General features: G+C 35.4%; 1 protein-coding gene across 1 annotated transcript in view; it reads left to right on the forward strand.

Annotated features, from left to right (window-relative positions):
- The window catches only part of LOC150087229 (dynamin-binding protein-like), a 427,088-nt gene that overhangs the window by 236,069 nt on the left and 165,617 nt on the right, over positions 1–25,402 (forward strand). Inside the window, exons 13-15 of the mRNA XM_090372415.1 lie at positions 726–875; positions 14,056–14,161; positions 24,060–24,190. Of these exons, the coding sequence (XP_090228541.1) occupies positions 726–875; positions 14,056–14,161; positions 24,060–24,190 (387 nt within the window). The remainder of the gene's footprint in view (positions 1–725; positions 876–14,055; positions 14,162–24,059; positions 24,191–25,402) is intronic.

Genomic DNA, 25,402 nt, shown 5'->3' on the forward strand with positions numbered 1-25,402 from the left:
ACATATATGACCTATTCTGTTGAAACAGAGTAGTTTCACTTGATTATTCTGTTCTGGAGCCTGAATTATAAGGAGGGGGGATGCATCATTTGACGGATTATTAGAATCTTGAATCCACGATTAGCTGACTGAATTGTTTTAGTAAATACACCAAGTTTTAATCTATAGAAATTGGAGATGATAGTCGCGTTGCTCACTAATCACTGATTTTTTCTTTGCAAATCGAATACTTAAAAATTATTTTTCATATAGAGAAACCATTTTAGAAACATGTTCCTTCATGTTCATGGGATGGAAATTACATTTCAGCAACAATGAAAAAAAAATCAGAGTTTATCTCTAATTTGATTATTTACAGTCATGTTTGGTTAATTATGAACATCTTTAAGTGTTTACTGATTTTTGCAATCACCACTGTATGCTGGTTTTTCATTCATTGAATTGTGTTTATTTTTAAAAAGCTAGAGAAACTAATTTTTTTGAATTAGTTTGCTTTCTAGTAGTGTTTTTTTAATAGTATTTCTTAAAAATGGTATTTTTAAATATATTTTGAGATTTTGAGCTTTTCTTAAAAATTTAGGGGTAGAGAGAGACAGAATTTTTTTCTGCTTGCATTTTTGAAAAGCAATAAAATTTCCAACCTTCTTAATGACAATAATGGTAAAAAGATTTAATATACATTAATCCTTCAATTTTACATTATTGAATTCCATATTATTTTTTAGTATGATGAGAAATCTCCTGCTGGTCAGTATCTGAAAAATGGTGTAGAGATAATGAAGAAGAAAACAAATTGTTTTGATCTTCCGTCTATGCTTATTAAACCTGTACAAAGAATTTTGAAGTATCCATTACTTCTAAATGAACTTCTAAAGGTAAAGTATACTCAAATTGACATCTAGTGCTCAAGATTTCAAAACTTTTTGTTTGTTCATTTGTTTTTTATTGAATCTGGGGAAGAGAATAACAGTTTATTTTTAGTTACAAATTTAAATACCATTACTCATAGATTAAATGTCAGTGTAATACATTTTTTATCAAAATCGTTTGGCAAGTGAATTTGGTATCAAGCTTGGGAAATTCTTTTTTTTAAATTATTTTTTAATTGAATTTCTGTGATCATCTCAAACGAATATTATTTATATTTTGTATAAAAATCTTTGTGTGTGCGTGCATGCACCTACAATTTTCTTCAAAGTAGCAGATCATTGAATGCTGCAATTAACATAGGGTTACTATCACTGACTCATCCCTTTTGTGTGTATAATTTTAAATAGGGACTGTGAAGCATGACTTCTATTAAAGAAGACTTTTGCCAGTGAATACTGATTCCCCCCCCCCATCTTCCTGTGTGCCTTAGTTTTTTTTAAAAATATTTCTAACTCATCTTTCTAACTGATTAGACTGGGGTTCTAGTCCGTGACCACCAAATACGGAGGATGCGGAAAGGTCAGAGAATGACCACCATATCCCCGAGCAATATGGCCTTAGTTGCCAATGCTCCTAAAAACCAAAACAACAACATCTGTCTAACCCATACAAGATGCATTCCTATTTATATCTTCATGGCTGGCATAATTAGTTATGATCATTATACTTCCACACAATATAGAAAAGGCTTGCGTTCGAAGTCATCTCAGGTTGGTGGAATACAAGGCAACTAATGCCTCATGGTTTTAGTTACCTGGCACAATATCTAAAACAACCATCTGACCAAATCTTCCTTATACGTGGCCATTTGATAAATAAGCAATTGCTTCTATATATATTTATGAAACTTAAGACAGGTCATCAAGAAAAGAAATGTCAGTTTTGATTGCCTATAATTTTTGATGTTAATGGACTAACATTGATATGCTTGGTGTGTCATTAGATATGTAAGACTTGGGAGTTTTTCTGGAGTTAGAGATACACACTAGTGGAAAAATTGTGTACACAAGATGTGGTACACCACCAAACATGTTTTTGTGTGATAAGTGTCATCAAGTTGTCAGTTTGTTGCAGTGCAGTGTGAGTTTAAAGTGAAATTTGTTTTGTGGAAGAGGTTGAGAAAGATCAATGATTTTGAAATTATTAAAGAAATTTGAACAGTCTGGTTTTGTGATAGACAGAACCAGACTGTTCTGGATTAGAGATAGGATCATCTTTAATCAATATTTCTGAACAATATGGGGTTGCATGGTCTTATTAACTGTACATACCACTGACTACTGAATATCTGTGATTATTTCCTATGAGAATTCCTGCTAAACTATTTTATAGAAATAATGAATAATCTACATAACATTGAAGAAAGAAGTCTTCTTTTGAAGCTTAGTTGGCATGATACATCATCATTTGCCACTTTTTTTGGAGAGGTCAGTTTCCATCAACAAATGGACAAAATCTGATGTCCTCTTCAACTGAGGTTGCAATTAGCCAATCTCGGGTGAAGGAGTAGGGTTCTCCGTCTGTGAGTTATTCCAAATTTTTAAACCATAAACGCTTCTACAGACAAAACATACAGTTGGACCTCTATTAAACTAACTTCCATATAGCAAATTTTTCTATTTAGTGAATTTTTTTGATTTCCCTTTGGTCATTACATTGAAAATAGTTTCTGTATAATAAAGAAAATTTCCATATAACAAACTGATTTTGAGAAACCTAGGTGCGCAAACAATGTGCACGCAGGCTAGGCAATAGAGCTGATTTTCTAGAAACTACGAATTGAGAATTAAAAGCATTAACAATTAATTTCTAGCTTTTAAGAGCTATTGGGATTAATTCTTAAGAGCATGAATTAAGAGCCAAAACATTCCACAATTTAGTGGTGCCCATAAAACCTATATGACTGCCTGTACAATACCGAGAAGTCGTGCTGATCAACTGCTATCTGTGTCCACAGCCATTGGCAAAGATTAAGGCATATTTCCAACGCAGACATTGGTTGATCAATCTGTTTTCTACTTTAAGCACCCTATTAGAGAATTAGTACAGAATGATTTTCCTTTATCCTGGAAATTCATTCTGTTGTTTTGCAGAAATGAGTCGTCTACACCTTCATTAAATTTCACCTGTCTCTGTTTACATGGTAATGACTGAGCAATCAAAATTAGAAGTGTGGCCAGCCATTTTACTCTGAAATGCCCCTCCTCATCTCTTCTGGGGTGTTTAGAGGAGATGAGGAGGCCAGCCGTTCATACCTCCCTCCCTTTGTTTTTGTGAGGCAGCTCTGTTTGGCCTATTGAATGTTCGGCTTGTGGGGTATGTTACATCGGTGAGATTTGCAGGATTTTGTAAGATTGCATTTCAAAGCATTGAGGGGGCTGTTGGGACATCCAAGTTATTGACTGCTCATGTGACTACTGCCAGCACTCACAGTCCAAACCACTTCATATTTTTATCCAAGCTCCACTATGAATTGTGATAGCGAAACCTTCATTCATCTTATCATTGTAGTTCGTCATCTTGAAGTGGAATGATTACTGGCATACACCTTGTACATGTTATTTTTGTTACTGATATCAGATCATTAGGTTTTTATATATACAGTAAACCCCCGCTATTCGCAGGGGTTACGTTCCTGAGAAATGCCGCGAATACCGAAAACGCGAATACTGAGTTATGGCTCCCATAGTAATAAAGGGGTTCCGTTCCAAAGTATGAAATATATAAGAAAAACTAGTCTAAAATTTTGTCTATGTATGTATTATATGTACCTTCATAATATGACTATGTACATAGACAGTACATAGTGAAATGCAAGCATATGGCATCGAAATGAAAATAAGAAACAATTTAATATTAAATGTAATATTTATTAGAAATTTCAAACAAATCTTTCAAACCAGCGTCTTTGCTAGCTAAAAAACCTATCCCGCCAGTGCTATCACCAGTTTCGCTAAAGCGTTGATAAGGAGTTTTGCGTTTTCACGAATGATGAGTGAATTTAACGGAATTTTATTTTGAGTTCGGTCTTCTATCCACAGATTTAAAGCTTTTTCCATTTTTTCTAATTTAACATCACGAGTTACAGAGCAAATTTTTGAAGCAATAAGCGCGTTTTCACGGACACTACGGCGGATTTTTTGATTGATCGTACCGTTGACTCATTGATTTTATAATGTTTTGCCACTGAAGAGACACTTTCACCATTAGAAAATTTATCTAATAACTCAATTTTATTCGCTAATGTCATCACCTTCTTTGATATTTTCACATTTCTCTTGTTATTCGTAGTCATATTTTTGTAGGGGTTAGAAAGAACTTGTCCACAATAAAGTCACTTTCTTCCGTTAACACACTCGAAAAAGTCTGTTTTACACTGCAAAACGGTAGATTTATCACTTTTGTAAGCATATCAATTTATAAATTGATAAATTTATTCAATTTATAAGCATATAAATTAAAAGCAAACGACGAAACCTTCCATAACAAGCGCATAACACATATTGAACAAGGATTAGCGAGAAACATCCACGCTCGCGATTTTGTCACCCCTCTCCCCCCACCCACTGAGCGCTGTTTTGACCGGGAAAGATAATTTTACCCACGCTCATGTTTTTTTTTTTTTTTTTATGGCGGAAAATATTCACGGCACTTTAAAATTCACTTTTTTAGGTTTCATTTTATATTAAATCGGCGATCGCGAATACGCGAAACCGCGAATACAGATACCGCGAATAGCGGGGGTTTACTGTATATATATATATATATATAGTTGTTTAATGTTTTTCGCCAATCAATTCCTGTCCATACATGCATAGTACAGTCGAAGCTCTATATAATGACCCCCCGGGGGAATGAGAAAACCGTCGGATATTGGAAGGGTGTTATATTGATTGTTCATAAAGTAGCATTAGATTAATGAGAAATTGGCCAGGACCAGCCACATAGGATGTTATAATGTGTGGGACATTAAAAAGAGGGTTGCTATAAAGAGCTTCAACTGTATCATGGGGTATTGAATTCTGTTTATACCCTAATATGCCTTGCATTCTTTTAAGCCAAAAGAAAGGCACCTCATCTCAAAAGCTGCTTACCATATTTTAATGCTCTTTTAGATTCCTCAGCTTTATTTTACTTGTTTATTCCATCTTAATATTTATTATATGTAATTTTATCAAAGTCATTTTAACTCTGGAATTTTTGTTATTGTAAAAAATTGTCTACATTCAAAAAGACAACTTTAACTTGTATGACCTTAAGAGTAAGAGATCTGCACATTTACTTAACAAGTACAAGGTCAATGTTGAAAAAATGTCGCAAGTTAGGGTTAAATTTGAAAGATTTGACACGATAGGAGGGAGTATATGATGAGAGCCTTGTCAATCAATTCAGCCCTGGAAAGATTGTGCAAGACTCATGGGGTAGAATTTTTTTCAGCATCTTCTGTGCTTTCTAACAGGAGAGACTGCTTCTACAGGGATAGGATACACTTAAATAGAAAGGGTGTAAGAATATTTGCTTATGCTATCGAGGCAGCGTTAGGTGGGTCGGAAAACTGCTAGCTTGGGGGGAATACACAGATTAAATGATTAACAGTAGTCACAGGCAGAAGTGAAAGTGATTCTTGCACTGCTTCTATTGTAATGAGCAGCAGCCCAGAAAGCAGGTTGCTGGGGATTTCAAGCACTGCTGGCAGTTATCATGGAACAAGTAAATACATGGGCTGTGTTAGGGTAAGAGTAAGAACAAGTGCATGTATACTTACATGTACACCAATGCTAGAAGTATAGTAAATAACTTTGATGAATTTGAAGTGCTGATAAAGACATCAAAAATCAGATATTGTTGGGATATCAGAGACATGGTGTCACACAGATATAAGCAGTGCAGAATTGGAATTATATTACACAGATATAAGCAGTGCAGAATGTGTACAGAAAAGATAAACACGGGAGGAAGGGTTATGCTGTTCGTTAAGAAACATAAAATCTAACAAAGTGCATCCATTTGAATATGAGCGGACAGTGCAATGTTGAGTCAGTTTGGTGTGACATATACACTGGGAAAGGGAAAATCAGATTAGGAGTGTGTTATAGGCCTAATGACTCTGATGAGTATAATGAGCAATTGGGCAGAGAAATAGTCGGCCAGTAAATCAGAATGTGTTATACAGTAAACCCCCGCTATTCGCGGTTTCGCGTATTCGCAGTAGCTGATTTAATATAAAATGAAACCTGAAAAAATGTGAATTTTAAAGCGCCGTGAACATTTTCCACCATAAAAAAAAGGGGCGTGGCTAAAATTATCTTTCCTGGTCAAAATAGCGCTCAGTGGGTGGGGCGAGAGGGGGGGACAAAATCGCGAGCGCGGATGTTTCTCGCTAATCCTTGTTCAGTATGTGTTATGCGCTTGTCATGGAAGGTTTCGTCGTTTGCTTTTAATTTATATGCTTATAAATGAATGAATTCATAAATTGATATGCTTACAAAAGTGATAAATCTACCATTTTGCAGTGTAAAACAGACTTTTTCGAGTGTGCTAACGGAAGAAAGTGATTTTATTGTGGACAAGTTCTTTCTAACCCGTACAAAAATATGGCTACGAATAACAAGGGAAATGTGAAAAGATCAAAGGTGATGACATTAGTGATTAAAATTGAGTTATTAGACAAAATTTCTAATGGTGAAAGTGTCTCCTCAGTGGCAAAACATTATAAAATCAATGAGTCAATGGTACGATCAATCAAGAAATTGGAAGAAAAAATCCGCCGTAGTGTCCGTGAAAACGCGCTAATTGCTTCAAAAATTTGCTCTGTAACTCGTGATGTTAAATTAGAAAAAATGGAAAAGCTTTAAATCTGTGGATAGAATACCGAACTCAAAATAAAATTCCGTTAAATTCACTCATCATTCATGAAAAGGCAAAACTCCTTTATCAACACTTTAGCGAAACTGGTGATAGCACTGGCGGGATAAGTTTTTTTGCTAGCAAAGGCGCTAGTTTGAAAGATTTGTTTGAAATTTCTAATAAATATTACATTTAATATTAAATTGTTTCTTATTTTCATTTCGATGCCATATGCTTGCATTTCACTATGTACTGTCTATGTACATAGTCATATTATGAAGGTACATATAATACATACATAGACAAAATTTTAGACTAGTTTTTCTTATATATTTCATACTCTGGAAAGGAACCCCTTTATTACCATGGGAGCCATAACTCAGTATTCGCGTTTTTGGTATTCGCGGCATTTCTCAGGAACGTAACCCCCACGAATGGCAGGGGTTTACTGTAATGGGGGATTTTAACTTTTCAGATATTGACTGGAACTTGTGGATTCGTCACTCGCAAGCTAACATGACTTTTGTGGATTTATTGGAGGATTGTTTTCTACAGCAACATGTTTGAGGGGCAACGAGAGGGAGTAATACTCTTGATCATCTGGTTATCACTGATCAACACCAAAAATGTTTCTGCCTTGAAAATAGTCAATTCTTCTTAATTTGAGCAGGAGAAAAACGAATATAACATTTTAAACTCTTAGTTAGCTCTTGGTTCCACGATATAGCCCCTTATGATTTAAGGGAATATTGGTGATACTAGAGAATTTTGGAGTCTAGAGAATAGATATGTTGGTAACATTGAAACAGGAACCCACATGCCATGTTTGTTTTTTTTTTTTGTATTTCTGTGTATCATTTACCTTGCAAGTGATGTTAATTTTTTTTTTTTTTAAGGTTTATGGACAAAAATTAATTAAAAAACCAGGATGCCACATAAATGTGTTAACAGCGTTGACAATTTTTGTTGTGTGTGTGTGTGTGTGTGTGTGTGTGTGTGTGTGTGTGTGTGTGTGTGTGTGTGTGATGTGACATTTTCCACTCAGAAATGCCAATTGACTCCACTTGCGAAGACAGCCTACTACCATTATTTTGGCTGTAAGGTAGGGGATGAAGACAAACACTGGGCACTTCATATTTGCTACAACACATGCTGTAAATCTCTGTGGATGGTTGAATAATAAAGGACGTTCAATGCCTTTTTCCAATGATTTGGAGGGAGCCTTTAAATCATGTAAATGACTGTTATTTCTGCCTGGTGCCTCCTCTTCACCATGGCATGTCAAAAAAAAAAAGGAAGTGGACTGTGTAATACCCCAGCATCAAACTATCCATCAACTATCCAACCAGTGGCACATGGTTGGATAGTTGTCTGCCTGTACCTCACCCTCCAGAAGAGTACACTTTGGAGTCTGATGAAGTGGGGCAGGTGTGAGGAATGATGGTCAGTTTGGGCCTTCAACATCACAGAATCCTGATTTTGTGCCAGAACCTGAGTCACCAAATGAGTCACACGGAATCACTCAAGGTGAACTAAATGATCTTAGTCGAGACCTAGATCTATTGAAAGATAAAGCATTTTTGGATCAAGGCTCCAGCAGTGGAATCTTCTGCAACCAGATGTCAAGGTGTCCGTGTACAGGAGCAGGCAGAATGCTTTGACTCCATATTTTAAAAGTGAAAACAACCTTGTTGCCTGTTGTGATGTCAGTGGTTGGATGACAGCTTTGAATGTGGAGCACAACCCACAAGACTGGAGGCTATTCATAGACTCATCAAAGCTAAGTTTAAAAGCTGTTTTGCTCCACAATGGCAGTGCTCTTCCTTCAATTCCTCTAGGCCATGCTGTCCACATGAAGGAGACATATGAGAATATGAAATTAATTCTGGCAGCAATGAAGTACAAAGACCACCAATGGCAGATCTGTGGAGACCTGAAGGTGATTGCAATACTGCTGAGCATGCAGTTGGGATACACAAAGTACTGCTGTTTCCTGTGTGCGTGGGACAGTCGGGCTAGATCCTCATACTACAAGAGAAAAGTCTGCTCTAAGGGAAAAAAGTGTCCAGCACAATCCTCTGGTTGATCGAAGCAAAATTCTTCCTCCCCCATTACACATCAAACTAGGACTCATGAAGAACTTTGTTAAGGGAATGAACCAGGGGAGAAGCTTTCAAGTACCGGAGAGGACAATTTCCACTGTTGAGCGATGCAAAGGTTCAGGAAGGATTCTTTCTTGGTCTTCAAATTCGTGAACTTTTAAAGGTTGAAACTTTAAGCGAGTCCTCCAGGGTAATGAGAATGCAGCTTGGGAAGCCTTTAAAAGTGTTGTGCATGACTTCCTGGGAAACCGAAGAGCTGGAAACTATGTTGAGACTGTGAACAACCTTCTAGAAAAGTATAATTAATTAGGCTGCAACATGTCACTGAAAATCTACTTTCTCGACTCTCATCTGGACTTCTTCCCTGACAACTGTGGCGCAGTGAGTGACAAAGATATCAGGGTAGGTGGAATGCTTCTATGCTTGCTGACTACTGTTAGACAGTAACAAGAGATTCCCCAGAAGTGGAATACAAGTGACAAGCGAAAAGAAGGTGCTGTTGTGCATAGGCCACATTTTGAGAAAGTACTTTCGGTTCCAGTGCAGTTTTCTTGTGTTCTTGTTTTTTTATCTTTCAAATAAAAACAACTGTGATTTTTGTTGTATCAAGAAAATGTAAATATGAAATTGTTTTATTATTACTTTTCACTGCAACTACTACTGAAATTACTATATTCTTAGACAATTACTATATTCTTAGACAAAAGCGAAAGTACTGTATCTCAAAAACCAGTGTTAATAAAAAAAAAATTCTGAAGTCATTTGTTTTCTTGAACCAAAATTAGTAAAGTTTGCCTATTTCAAGAAAGAAAACAAATTCAAAGAATTTTTTTGTTGAACAGTGTTATCAGCAGTGATTATTCATGTATTAGGAATTTGCAGATAAAGGAACCACTAGGAGAAAGTGATCACAGTGTACTGATGTGGGTTTTACTTAAAGGTGTAACTACCATCAAGGGTAAAGGGAAGAGTTTTTGTAAAGGTGACTACAGTGGTCTCAGACAGTTTTTAAATTCTATACAGTGGGATGAACTGATGATGTAAAAAGCAGTGAATTCTAAATGGGAAACCTACAAGGAATTAATCTTGGTAGCTACTAGGCTTCTCATACCAACTAAGAAATACTGTTCAAGATTTAGACCTAAATGGATGTCAGATGAACTAATAAGGCTCGTGAAAGAGAAGAAAAATGTGTGGGATGGATATAAATTATCATGTGACACAGAAGCCTATGGCAGATATAAGCTAGTCTGTAATCAAGTCACAAAGCAAGTTAGGCAAGCGAAGGCTGATTATGAGAAATCCTTGGCAAAGGAGGCAAAGAAAAACAACAAAGACTTCTTTACTTATGTAAACTCTAAGAGGAAGGTGATGAATCAGATTGGTCCACTTGATGTTGGCCTGTCGACTGTTGATGATAATTCTCAGATAGCTGACAAACTGAATGAGTATATTGCATCTACATTCAACACATGAGGAATTCTGTAAGGAAGGGTAGGACTGAGGTTTACTAATCTCTAACAGGGAGCTAAATGATTTTGTAATAATGGAGAGCAAAGTGGAGGAGAAATTGTTGAAGTTAAACATAAAAATAGCACTTAAGGTGGATGAAATCTATCCAGTTATATTGAAGGAGGCAGCAAGGGAAGTTAGGAAACCCTTAGCCATAATTATGAGAGCATCCTTAGAATCTGGGGAGAAGTCCCCATGGACTAGAGATGTAGAAATATATCCTCAATTCACAAAAGGGTTTCAAAGGGTGACACAAATAATTATAGACCTGTTAGTTTAACTTCTTTTCTAGGGAAAATAATGGATTCACTGGTTAAAGAAGCGATGCAGGATCACCTAGACAAGATTGCAGTAATAGTTCAGACACATCATGGGTTTGTTAAGGGGAAGTCTTGTCTGACCGATTTGATTGGATACTACATTTTCACAAAGGAAATGGATGCAAAAAATAATTTTGATATATATTTGGATTTCAGGAAAGCTTTTGATACTGTTGCACAGGGAAGGCTGCTGTATAAATTGGAGTGTATGGCATTAAGGGCAAGTTGCTGCATGGATAAAGGGATGGTTGAGTGGGAGATGGCAGAGCGTGGTAATAAATGGACACTGCTTGACGTGGACTTATTAGGGGAGTCGCCCAGGGTTCGGTCCTGGGCCCATAGTTGTTATGTGTATTTATCAATGATATTGGTGAAGGTATATCAGGCTAAATGTACAAGTTTTCAGATGATTCAAAGGTTGGCAGGGTTGTTAATCACATCTTGCCTCGGAGTATGTGCTTGGCACACCCAGGGTCCTGAGCTGGATATCATAATTCTTCTCTTTCTTGGTGATTCCCTTCTACTTCTCTCTCTCTCTCATATATAGGAATTTTGCTAGCAGAGACCAGGAGATGATTATCCCTTTGTGTAAGGCAATGTTCAGGCCACACCTTCAGTACTGTATACAGGGGAGGCCTCATTTTAGGTGGTTTTAGGGGGGAAGGATGTAGAGTTGCTAGAATGAGTACAGAAAAGGGTAGCAAGTTTGGTGAGAGGAACAAAGGGGTGCTCTTAGCAAGCGAGGCTTAATTTCTGAAAGTTGCAGCATCTGGAGACTTAGGCACCTGCGAGGTGTTCTGATTGAGGTATATAAAGCCTTGAATGGTTTGAGCAGGCTCAATGCTGATAGGATTCTTCCGTTTGCTCAGATTAAGTACCTGGGGGGGGGGGCATAGATTCAAATTGAGGAAAGACAGTTTTAGAATAGATGTGCAGAATTTTGTCTTTAGCCAATGGGTAGTTTTGATTGCTGGAATAGACATCCATCTGTTGTTATGGAAGTTGATAGCTTAAATAAATTTAAGGCTAAACTAGACAAACAATTGGAGTGACTGGATGGGTGAAATGGGAAGAGTTTTTTTTTTGGCTGGTGCTATATAAGCTTGCTTTCTTGTATCATATGCCTCAACTAATGCTAATATGAGTGGTGAAAAAAACTCCAGTAAATGTTATAGTGAATTACTGTTATAATCAAATTAGTAAGCATCACATCACTACACTATGGTTGACAAAGGATTATAATTTTTATTTAATTAGCTTATTGCTCATTAGAACTCGGCATCAAAATAAATATTTGCAAAACTTTTGAATTACAGTAAAATTTCAATATTACATCTGACGGTCCAGAAAACCCAATAAATCTGCAAACTAAGCAAGTGTCCTTTTCATCTTACCGAACTTAACAAAACCAATCTGTTGCCCACCAGGATGTCTTTAATATATTAGTGTTATAATTAAAGGAAGTTCTCAACTTATGAATAGGCTGCATATATATGTTTAAAAAGATTGTGAATAAATTGGTTGTTCACAATATATTTTGAACAGTATTATAAATAATGGTCAGGCCCTCCAATCATACTCGCGAACATAATATGTTCATTATTTTTCTGCTATTTATTATAATTGTTCTTAATATTTATTATAAATATTTTTTTGTTACAGTACTATATAAGCTTGCAAGAAAGCAAGCTTATATAGCATCAGACAACCCCCCCCCCCCCCGTTATTTCACCCATCCACTCGCTCCAAGTGTTTGTCTAGTTCTGCCATGAATCTGTTTAAGCTATCAACTTCTACAATGACAGATAGAAATTTGTTCCACCAATCAACCATCGGCTGGCTAAAGGAAAACTTCCACACATGTATCCTACAACTGTCTTTTCTCAATTTGAATTTATGCCCTCTCAGGCGATTATTCTGAGGAAGAGCAAGAATCTCATCAGCATTGAGCATGCCCAAACCATTCAAGGCCTTATACACCTCAATCAGATCACCTCACAGGTGCCTAGTCTCCTGACACTGTAATTTGCAAAACTTAAACATTTCTTTGTAATAGCAACCCTTTGTTCCATTCACTAATCTTATTGCCCTTCTCTGTACTTGTTCCAACAGCTCTACATCCTTCTTAAAATGAGCCTCCAGACCTGAATACAGTACTCAAGGTGTGGCTTGACCATTGCCTTATACAAGGGGATAATCGCCTGCTTATCCCTGCTAGAAAAATTCCTGTACATCATTGACAAGATACCATGAGCTAATCTTGCAGACCGTCTGCACTGCCCAGAAAACTTTATATCTTCCTGCACAATTACCCCCCAGAACCTTTTCACTCTCTACCACTGTCAGTGTGGTATCACACAGTTGATATGTTACCCTCGGATTACTGCTTCCCATATGCAGTTCTTCACATTTGTCAATGTTAAACTTCAGTTGCCACCTCTCAGCCCATCTGCTCAACTTTTCTAGATTCTGTTGCAGCAGCGTACTGTCATTAACAACTCTGCCGACCTTCTATCATCTGCAAACTTGGGCAATTAAGCCTGATATATCATCATCAATACCATTAATGAAGGTGCCTCCATAGCCAGGTGGGCAGGAGCAGCAGTGCGTAGCACATGCTTCTTGATTAAACCGGGGTTCGAGCCCATGAGCCACCAAATACGGAGGATGCATAAAGGTCAGGGAATGACCACCGCATATCCCCGGAGCAATATGGCCTTAATTGCTAATGCTCCTAAAAATCAAATAACAACAACAACAACCATTGGTAAGGTTCTTAGATGGATAATGGGATCTGACTGAGGTTAATGAATGAATGGCAAAATTGTTTTGAAAATTTTGATGCTGAAAAAAAAAATGGTGAAAATTTTGCCATTCATTCATTAACCTCAGTCAGATCCCATTATCCCTCTAAGAACCTTACCAATAAACCCAATTCTAAATAGTAAATCCACATATGACTTGAATCATGACTGAAAGGGATACATTTGGGTCTTTGTAGGAATTCTAGCAGTATGTTAAGGGCACTAAAATCACTATCAGCAAACAAGTTCCAGAAAGTGTTCCAGTTGTGGTAGAAGATAACGGCATCATGTAAAACTGCCAAAGGAAACTACTTTGAATGAATACAAAAGACAGTAATTGGCAAATTCAATTTTAAATTACTTATAAAGTAATTTATGATACTTTATGGTAAATGTATGCCCATATTCTTGCATGTTAGAAAAAACTGAATTTAGTTTTTAAGAATATACAACCTCATGGTGTGGTACCATGACAGTACAAATTAAAACAATTTTAAATGTTTTAAATCTAAAAATAAATTAATGCCATAAATTTTGCAGTGTACTGAAGATAGCCATCCTGATAAATCAGGCCTAGTTAGTGCTATTGGGCTTATGACAGATGTTGCTACAGCTATTAATGAGTTTAAACGAAGAAAGGATCTTGGTAAGACTTATGCTATCATTTAAGCAGGCATTGGCTAATATATAAATCATGTTACCTTTTTAATTCACTGTTCTGTAGATACTTTTATTCCACAGAGTTCAGTTTTTTCCCCCTTTCAAAAATTTGATTATTTTATCTTTATAGTAAACAATAATAACTTTTCTGTTTATACTCTGAGAAGACCACATAGGGCTAGAGGAAAGTATGCATTAGATAGTATCAATTTTATGTTCTCTTATACAAGATGTTGAATTTAAAGATGCCTAGTATATCTTCAATATTATTAGGTTTAGAAGATTTGTAATCTATACTTATTTTATCATACTTGTACAGAAAATTTTTGAACTGAATAATAACTACTTACTAGCTAGAAAAACTGCCTGCTACAGTGGCAGTTTGCTTATATCGATGGCTTAGTGTCAGACAGTGTTAACTACAAAATTGCATTTTTGTTTTGAGACAACTTTAACTTCATACAAATAACAATGCATATCATGTCATAGAAATGTATTTCTCTAGTAGTTTATGAGTTAGCTTGGCTATAAGCACATTAACAGTAAACGAAGAAATGTCAGTTGACTTTTTTTTTTGGTTAATTACAAGAACATTTACTACCAAATGATTTTGTAGTTAACCTTGTCTGGCACTAAAACCTTGATATGTAACTTAATTGTCCCCCAGGTCTGTCAACAAACAAACAGACTGCTTTTTCAGTGGTGGTTCTCTGGCCTGTTTGCTATGATTTGTCAGTCAATTAATTGCTTTGATGTGTCATTTTCTTCATTGAGGTTGTGCCTGGTAATTTTTGGACTATCTTAATGTAACCTGAAATTATAAATAAAAACTACTAGTTGCACAAACCGCTTGTAAATTGTGAATGAATTTGCAAAATTTCCTTAACTTATTGCTAAAACTGTCATGACATGTATTTAGTTAGGTTCAGAAGATTAAAGGGGGGGGTGAAATAAAAATTACTTACTTCACTATTGATGATTTTATAATTTTTGATTTAAGTAGTAGTATTGCCTGATTATCAGTAGAAAATTTGTTCCTATCACTGGGGAAGTTGTATAATAGATGGAGTTTCTTAAAGCTCCATCCTTAGCATTATGCGTTTTGCAGTTAAAGTGAACTCTGTTACGAACAGCTTCAAACATCAGTAAATAGTGCTCTTTATATGGAGAGTTTTTGTATTTTTTGTTGCTCTTGTAATATGAGAGTCATAAAACGAAAACTGCAACAAGCTATCAACCACCTTACTTCCTGGTCATTTGCCAGTGAGTTCAGGTTTTCATCTCATAAAACCATCTGTATGCATTTTTGTGACAAATGGAATCTTCACCCTGACTCTGAACTCAGACCTGGACAAAATGCAATTCTTGTGGTAGAAGAAACAAAATTTCTGGGACTCATTTTTGATTCCAATACACTGGAAAAAAGTTAACTTTTTTCCAGTGTATTGATCAGCTTCAGCTCAGACATAATGCACAAAATGTCCAAATATGCACTGTATTATCTCCAATTATTGGGGAGCAGACAGAAGCACGTTATTGTGCCTTTACCAAGCATTGGGAACCATAGTCTCATAAATGAGACTATGGTTCCCAAGTCTATTGTTCCACTATAAATTCTGTCCTTCAATTGCTTGATGCAATCCACCACAGAACTATCCGAATTGCTACTAAGACATCTCTTACTTCACTCGTCCAGTCTTTATGTGGGAGCCAATGAACCACTATTAATGCTTTGACATTAGCAGTTGTCATTACAGTATGCCACAAAAATAAAATCCCTGCTTGATCACTCTACATGGACATCTGTTTTATGCTACGATGGAAAAATTTGTATAATGTGCAGAACTTGCAGTCATCCCTTTGGTATCAGGGCTAGCTCAAGATATAAAATTTACTTGGGATAATATTTACACATCAGCCAGGCAAATCCTACTTACTTCGATTATGCATCTTCCATCCTGCGACCTTTCTCTTAGGAAGTGGCTGAAAGCTTGAGACATCCTTATATATCTATCAGCAACTTTTTGCATCATATAGAGTTAAATATTCTGACTTCATGCTGGTATACACAGATGGATTGAAGTCAAAAGTATCTGTGGGATCTGCTTGTGTTTTTAAAAGCAAAACTGTCTGTAATTACATTCCCTATGAATGTAGTACATACACCTGCAAAGTTGCATGCAATAGAACTGGCCTTGTATCATATAAAATTCCACCGGTACCAAGGATATATGCTATATACTAACTCCCTAAGGTATTACAGGCTTTATCACAAATGAGATGCACTCCTCCAGTTTTGTGTTGGATACTTCATACATTATCCTTCAGAATCCAACTTTGATATCCACTTTTGTTGGATTCCTAGCCATGTGGAGATCGTAGAGAATGAATTTTCTGTTGCTGATTCAGCCAAATCAGTAACACTGCAGTGTCACCTTTTAGTTCCATATAAAGATTACGAGCACCTATCTCGTGACAAACTCCACACTATGGCAAGAATCTTGGCATTGGCACTCTAGTCAGCGCGGAGTTTGCTGTGAGGAAGTAGTCCTTTCTCGGATCTGCATAGGACATTGTCACCCTCCTATCTGCTGAGGGCTGATGTGGTCCTTTAAACATTTCAGAACACTTTGATTGAATGTGCATTCTTTTAGCAATGAATGCAATTGATGTTTTACCATCTGACTGAGCCTTATACACTCAGTCAGATTTTATCAGATGATGACAGTGTCAGACTTGTTCAAGTTTTTATGTTTTATTAATTTAAATAATTTTATTTAGAACACTTTTGCAGTTTTATCTCTTATAACTGTTTTATCTAATCTTGTATTTATTAGTTTATACTATTTTATATATATCTTTATATGGATATTCATTTATGTATATATTACAATGACTTGGTGCATTGTAGCTTTAGATGCTGATGCATCATAAAACTCCTAAACCTAAACCATAATTGGACACAGTATTCCAATTGCTGTCTTCTAATAGTCATGTTTAATGGGATTATGATCTATAATAATCAATAGGACACCGTGGGATTTCCTTGCCACTTGTCTATATTGCTCAAAGAACTTCATATCCAACTATATCGTAACTCCCAAATAACTTTTTCTACTTCTATTTTTTGTACTTCTACTTGACTTTTTGTAATAAAAAAATAATAATAATAAATAAATAATTAAAAAATTGTCAAATCAGAAGCAGCTTGCTTTCATCACCAACACTGGAAGATGAATACAGGATACAACATTGGACATTTTCTGAATATCCTGAAAGCACGTGGATTCCTTCAAAAACTGTCTGGAACTTAGTGTAACAAGATGTCTGTTATGGCAGTCATAAGAACTGGAGTGGAAAGGATATTAGTCCAGTAATGGTGGTGGGTCACCTGACAGGCAACTCACTGCTGTAATGTTCCTGCATTAACTTTTAATTGATGATTAAAAATCTGAAATTTTTTCTACCTTGTAGTCAAACTTTTAATGCGGTAGTTTCTAAAGTGATTTATTTTGTGTCTTTCATACAGAAATTGCATATGAGAACCTGTCAGGTGATCCATCACGGTCTTTGCATTTTCAGGTGATTGATCTATCACAGTCTTTGCAACTAGAAATATTGAAGTGTTGTGTGGTACCAACAAGTGTTGATGCTGTGCTTGTTTAAAGTTTCAGGCTACTTGTTTTTCTTCACCCACCAGAGTGGGTGAAGAAAAACAAGTTCAGTAAGCATCTGCTGCCTTACCATAGTTGTTTTTGAAATATTTATTAATTGTTTTCTTATATTAAAAACAGGAAAACAAAACCTGATATTCTCTCAAGGTGCCCCCTATATTGCAGGAAGCAAGATACGTAGTTTCAAATTTTTCACACTGAGAAGCATACAAAATTTCTAATAAATTTTGAAATAAACCTGAAAATGGAAGTAACTAATATTATTGAATATACATAATGTACATTTTTTATTTTTTAATAATATTTATATACATAAGAATTAAATATTTTAAATAATTAAAAATTTTAAAACATGCTATTTGTTTAAACCTTTTTATTTGTGTTTTACATCTTTTCTTTTAAAAAAATTAATTCTGCTGAAAATTTCAAAAAAACATTCTAGCTATAAAATAGAAACATCTGTCTCTTAGGTTCTTCTATTTTCTAGTTTAAAAGACTGGAAAGTGTGTGAATTTCAAACGATGTAAAACACAAATAAAAGGTTTAAACAAATAGCATGTTCTAAAATTTTTAATTTTTTATTAAAACTTAAACATACATACAATAAATGCTGCAGTCCATTATGAAAAGATGAAATATTGGAATTATATAAGCAGAATTCAACAAAACTCAAAACATTTTCTAGAATAAAAAAGAGCATGTGTCAGGTGACTTGCCTCATTTTTTGCTACATTTTGGGCAAAATGTAGCAAAACTGCCACTAGCAATAGGTTAAAGGAGAGGGGGGTAGAGCATCTTTTGATGGTAATAGGCTCATCATCTTATTAATAGGTACTTAATGATAATAGGCTTGTCCTTATCCCCTTTTTTAATTTTTGTCGTGAAAAGGGATCTTCATGCCTTCCCATGAATGTGGATGAATACTTGGTGTAAATTTTCTACTATCTAGAAAGAACTACTAAAAGGAAAGATAGATATAAACAATATCTATTGTTTATATCTATCTTTCCTTATTGGCTGCCTTTGGTTAAATGTGTAACTAGATTGTTAGAACAGTGGTAACCTTGGATGTGTTTAAAGAAGAAGTTAGAACAAAGCTATATGAGCACTTTTCAGAGTTACCAAATCAACAAATACCACAACTAATTACTAGCGAGTGGTACTCTCATGTTCAAATCCAGTTGGTTCAATTTGATGAACTCAAGGAAAAGAACTTGTGAATTGCAAACTTCTGGTAAAAGTAATCTTAATAGGCCAAATGAACTAATAATTGCAAGCATGTTATCGTTACTCATGCAAAAGGTCTGTTCTTGTTTCGCTTTTCTCACTTGAATAAATCAATTGGCTTGTTTCTTTTAAATGTAATGCCAACATTTGAAAATTGAAACATAGCTCTTCAGTCCAACATACTCCAATTTATTTGGAGTAATAACCTGAGTACATCATGACAAATTTATTTTACTAATAGTTTTCAAATCTTCCATTTTGGAAATTAAATACTAGAGCGGACTAAACCAGAAGGATTATTCTGACTTAGTTGTGGCATTTCAACTGCTAAGGTGTGTAAGTCTAAAACATGAGGAAATTCTGTTCTCTTGCTCAGTGCTTGCATGTGACTACATGGTGTACAAGTTCTATTTAAAAATGTTCTTATAATTGCTGAGGTAGCACAAATTTCATTAATTGGCAGTGAATCATTTTGAAATTTTTTTGTGGACATTTTGAAATTTTTTGTGGACAAGTTTCCAGTACTTTTTTGTGTTATTAAAGGTAGAGATGAAGCAGCATCATCATCATCAGCCATTTTCAATCCACTGCAGGATGAAGGCCTCTCCAGCAACTTTCCAGTTCCTGGAGATGAAGCACTAGATGTTTATTCTAGCATCAGAACTGATATTATGGAGAAGAAAGAATTGCTGTGCAGTGTTCCTTTGCTGGGGAACCGACAAGTGCACAAGAAGCTTCAAATATAACAAACTATCCCAACTTATGCTTGGCATTTTAATAGTTCCTCATAATAGTGCTGAGTATTAGAAAATATTCAGCCAAATTAGAAAAACAAAAACTGTGGTTCAGTTCTCTTTTTGGTGAAGCTTTGGAAATGCTTCTCACAGTCAAGTCTAATGGCAGTGCCATCATTATAAACAAAAACTTTACTCATCATTTCTGAAGAGGACAATATCTGCAACAATACCTTTCTTGAACGTATCGTAATTAGTTGGTCTAACAGACAATGCAAAGAGAAATCCACAGACAGAAAAATTCTAGGTAATCTAATATTTGAAAGCATGCTGTATTGGTAAACAATCTATGGCTATATTTTAATATAAAATGTGTATGTTGTCAGTGAAATTTAGTTTCTAGTTCAGTGTAGACTTTAAAAAACTCCTGTGGTGGTCTGCTTTTTGTGAGGATTTGCTTTATTATATAGCCCTAAGTCTCAAGTATTTTAATACCATTGGCTAAACAGAAAGAAAGTGAGAAGAATAGTTAGGTTTTTACACATATTCCAATTTGATGTTGTGATCAGTGCTTGAACAATACAAACAACTACCTTGCTTGCATCAAAGTTCTGTTTATTTGGCAGTATTAAAGTGATTTTTCTCTGCAGTTCTCACCATTTTTATCTGTCTGGACAGAACTGGCGAGGGTGGTAGCATAACATCATGCAAAGGGTTTTTATACTGTTACTCACAAAGAAGGGAATTTGGGAAGACTTTGTTGGATGAAGAAATCAAATTGTTCAGCTCAAAGAACATCTTATTTTGTCTGCCACAGAATTTAGGCCATATTCTAAATGAGATATGTGATTGAGGTTCAGAGAGAACACTTCCAGTGATTTTGCTGCTTTCAACATTTATGGCACTGGCACACAAGTACCTTTCATCACATCTGCCTTTAGGCCATAAAAGGTTAAGAGACTCATTCACAAATTGAGTGATTTTAACACTTTATCTTTGCACAATTTCACATATTAGAAGTTGTGGCTTACCTGCTTCTTCAGTACACTACTTGCTCCAACCTGTTACACACATCAATAGTTTTTTTTTCACTGGCCATACAAAGTTTTCAATTATGTCTTGCTAAATAGATTGCTTTCATTGATTTATAAATAAAACAAATAATTTTTGCATGGGATAGATTTATGAGGAATTGATTAACTAAATATTTTTCCAAGGATGAATGCAAAGATGGATTATACAGTTTTTCAGTGGTGTGTTGTCACAAGCTAAAGCTGTATACAGATTTGCAAAAACATAAATTTAAAGTGATTGGCTTAATCTTCTTTTATTCTCCTTGGCAGCAGGGCTTACATATTGATATAAATGGAATTTTTTAGCATAGTTTTTTTCTTTCTTAAACAAACGAAAAATATTATCTTTCTGTATGTTTTTCTTTCTGCTTTGCTCATCTTCTCCTTAGAAGTGAAGAATGGGTACTTCTTTTTACCCATTTAGACATAATTCAACAATGAAGATGAATAAAATAGTTCACTTAATAAGTCCATGTTCCAAACAAGCAGATGGTTTGGGTTTGTTTTATTTTTTCCAAAGCCAAAACAGCTATTTTTGTTCGATTTTCAGAAGGAATGGTATCTGTAAATTTGACATCAGTATTTAAATGCATCGTATCCTTCTAGTGGATGAACATTTTGGAGAATCGTTTGCTTCCTTTTTAAGTAAAGTTTGAAAAATATGTTCCTGTTCAAATGGAAATGGATCTCGTCTCTCCAAAAGATGATTCTCACCACTTGGTATCTACCTCCATTCATCCCTAGAAGCTGAAGGCAAGTTATCTCAAGTTTTAGAATCTCCCACTTCAACAACTAAATTAAGAGGAATCTCCCACTTCAATTAAGAGGCTTTTCAGGATATCGTGCTTATTTTTAAGTTTAAGTTCTTTGTTGTCTTAAAATTTTTTTATAGAGTGGTTGGCTGAACTATACAATTTGACATTTATTTGTCCTGAAATTGACATGTAATTTTATTAAGCGGTACATGTTAAAATTGATTTGTATTATTTTTCACCCTACATCATTGTCTTGATTGGAGGCAGGCACACACACACACACACACACACACACACAAACACACACACACTTATTTATTTGTGTTTATTTGTGATATCGTGTTTACTTTTAGGTTTAATATCTTTGTTGCCTGAACCTTTTTTTGTCCTATTTGGGCTGAAATTTTTGAATTTGAGGTTAATTGTCCTAAGCATTATTGTATAGATTTTATAATTTGAAATTAAAATTTTTCCTAACCAAGTGTTTTTTTTCTCAGTGGATAACTTGTATTGGAGTGCTTCTGAAATTAACGTAAACTGATTTAGTTGAAGAAAAGAAAAAAATAAACAGAACAGCTGTAAACATAAAAAGACGACACAACTCTCCATGTGCAGTATTTTAAATGCATGTACAGCTATCATTACGTAGAGCCATTGTCCCCTACCCCACCTCCAGTATAAAACTGGTTACATTGATAACTTATTTAGACTAAGCCAAAGACAGGGAAAAACTTTCCCATTGAGTGTGGGGGGGTTCAATTGATATAGCAAAATTTCTGTGGGGGGGGGGGACTGAATGGTAATACTCAGTCCAATTTTAACATCAAATTCAAAAATTTCAGCCTAAATAGTCAAAAAAAGGTTCAGACAACAAATAGCCTGACCTAGAAATAAGCAAGATAGACTTTAGTGCCTAATCAAAACACTCTCTATATGAATTAGATTATTATTAAGTATGATATGCATAGCACAGCTGCTAGGATCGCCGGCCTCCCCCAAGTGGGTGAGACCTGAGTTCTTGTCCCATTGATGACGTGAGGAATTTTTTTTTTTTTTTTTTTTGAGATCAAAGATTAAAATAATTTTTGTAAAATAAAATGAAAAAAAAAAAAAAAAAAAAAAAAAAGAAGTTAATACAGTAAACCCCCGCTATTCGCGGTCGCCGATTTAATATAAAATGAAACCTAAAAAAAATATGAATTTTAAAGCGCCGTGAATATTACTGCCATAAAAAAACATGGGGGTGGCTAAAATTATCTTTCCCGGTCAAAACAGCGCTCAGTGGGTGGGGGGAGAGGGCTGACAAAATCGCGAGCGTGGATGTTTTTCGCTAATCCTTGTTCAGTATGTGTTATGCGCTTATAATGGAAGTTTTCGTCGTTTGCTTTTAATTTATATGCTTATAAATTGAATAAATTTATCAATTTATAAATTGATATGCTTACAAAAGTGATAAATCTACCATTTTGCAGTGTAAAACAGACTTTTTCGAGTGTGTTAACGGACGAAAGTGACTTTATTGTGGACAAGTTCTTTCTAACCCGTACAAAAATATGGCTACGAATAACAAGAGAAATGTGAAAATATCAAAGAATGTGATGACATTGGCGAATAAAATTGAGTTATTAAACAAAATTTCTAATGGTGAAAGTGTCTCGTCAGTGGCAAAACATTATAAAATCAATGAGTCAACGGTACGATCAATCAAAAAATCCACCATAGTGTCCGTGAAAATGCGCTAATTGCTTCAAAAATTTGCTCTGTAACTCGTGATGTTAAATTACAAAAAATGGAAAAAACTTTAAATCTGTGGATAGAAGACCGAACTCAAAATAAAATTCTGTTAAGTTCACTCATCATTCGTGAAAAATCAAAACTCCTTTAGCAAAACTGGTGATAGCACTGGCGGGATAAGTTTTTTTTGCTAGCAAATGCGCTGGTTTGAAAGATTTGTTTGAAATTTCTAATAAATATTCCATTTAATATTAAATTGTTTCTTATTTTCATTTCGATGCCATATGCTTGCATTTCACTATGGACTGTCTATGTACATAGTCATATTATGAAGGTACATATAATACATACATAGACAACATTTTAGACTAGTTTTTCTTATATATTTCATACTTTGGAACGGAACCCCTTTATTACTATGGGAGCCATTACTCAGTATTCGCGACATTTCTCGAGAACGTAACCCCCGCGAATAGCAGAGGTTTACTGTATAGCATTTTATTAAATTACACAGAACTTCATTTTAGAAAATAAGATCTGACGCTTTATGTCTATTAGCATTACTAAATTAGTGATATCAACTTGAGGTTGCCATAAATGATTTCTCTTCTTTTTTTTGCATTGTATCTTTTTTTTCTGTTTTATATTTTGTTTTGAATCTTTTGTGGTGTGCACTCTTAATTTTAGTATTCAAGTACAGAAAAACTACTGATACCAGTCTGTCTGGGCGTATTTCTAAACTTAATTTGCATTCTGTAAGGAAAAAATCAGCCAGATTTGGAATGCGACTTTCCAATACATTTGGACTTAGTACTGTGGTGAGTGTTGTTAAGTTGTTTATATTTTATTTTCAAATTGTGAAATTTATTTTTATAGGAAATAGCTTTATATAAATCAATTTCATATGTATATTTAATGCTTATGAGCCAAAACATTATTTATTTATTTTTTTTTTTTGATTTGGTAGTTGTTGGCGCATCGGCTTCTGTGACCATATTGCACCCCCCAAGGTTTTTTGCAGTACTTTGATCCAAGCCCGAGGCGGGAATCAAATCCGTGACCTTTGGGTTGCCAGGCAGGTACTTTACCCACTCGGCTAGCCCGGTCGGCCCAAAACATTATGAGTACCAACCTGATAGTATGTTGAGGCACCTTTTGCCATGATTACTGCTTACATCCAACATGACATTGACTGCATGAGACTGCTGAAGAGGCCCCGGGTGCCAAGCGTTATAGTGATCAAGCGATTTCCTGAGTGATTTCTAGAGCGTTTTTGTCAAAGCTACAGTTATATTCATTTGTAAAAGTTTTCTTACGTTCCCATTAATTATTTGTTAACTTAGTATTACGAATTGTAACTAAGTTACAGGAAGGAAATTCACCTTTCTTTTTTTCTCTTTAAACTAACGCATTAACCCTTATACCGCTTGGTCACTCTAGCGGCACTGCTCCTGCCTCCCCGTGGCGGGGCCGGTAACCTGGGAGAAGAAATCCACTCTCCCGGGGCTGAAAGGAGCAAAGATGGAAAACAGTTCTTTTCCACCTTTAGAGCCATCCAGCTCAAGACTAGAAAATGATACCGAAAACGACTACTCTCAACCAAAGAGGTTGAAAACAATCCCACAAGAGGAAATACCAGCATTCCTCATACTACACTCTCTATCAGAGTTGCCTCTGAGTAAACTGTCCCCATTCCTTGTCCAAAAATGCATCGAGTCTGCTGCAGGCTCACCAAAAACAGTAAAGCGGCTCCAGTCAGGGGATCTTCTTGTAGAGACCATGAAATCCCAGCATTCTGAAAAATTATTAAACATGACTACTTTTGGCGGACAACCAATAAAAGTTACTCCCCATGTCACCTTAAACTCCTCGAAGGGAGTAATCGCAGAATGGGACCTGTTAGCTGTATCAGAGGAGGAGATAGTTCAAGAGCTAAGTAAACAAAAAGTCATACAAGCAAGGAGAATTATGACTCGGAAAGATGGTGTTCTTGTCCCCACTAGGAGCATAATTCTTACTTTCAGCACTCC

Source organism: Mastigoproctus giganteus, chromosome 4 (assembly GCF_048544385.1).
Source record: "Mastigoproctus giganteus isolate SK-2022 chromosome 4, ASM4854438v1, whole genome shotgun sequence".
Classification (NCBI taxonomy): domain Eukaryota; kingdom Metazoa; phylum Arthropoda; class Arachnida; order Uropygi; family Thelyphonidae; genus Mastigoproctus; species Mastigoproctus giganteus.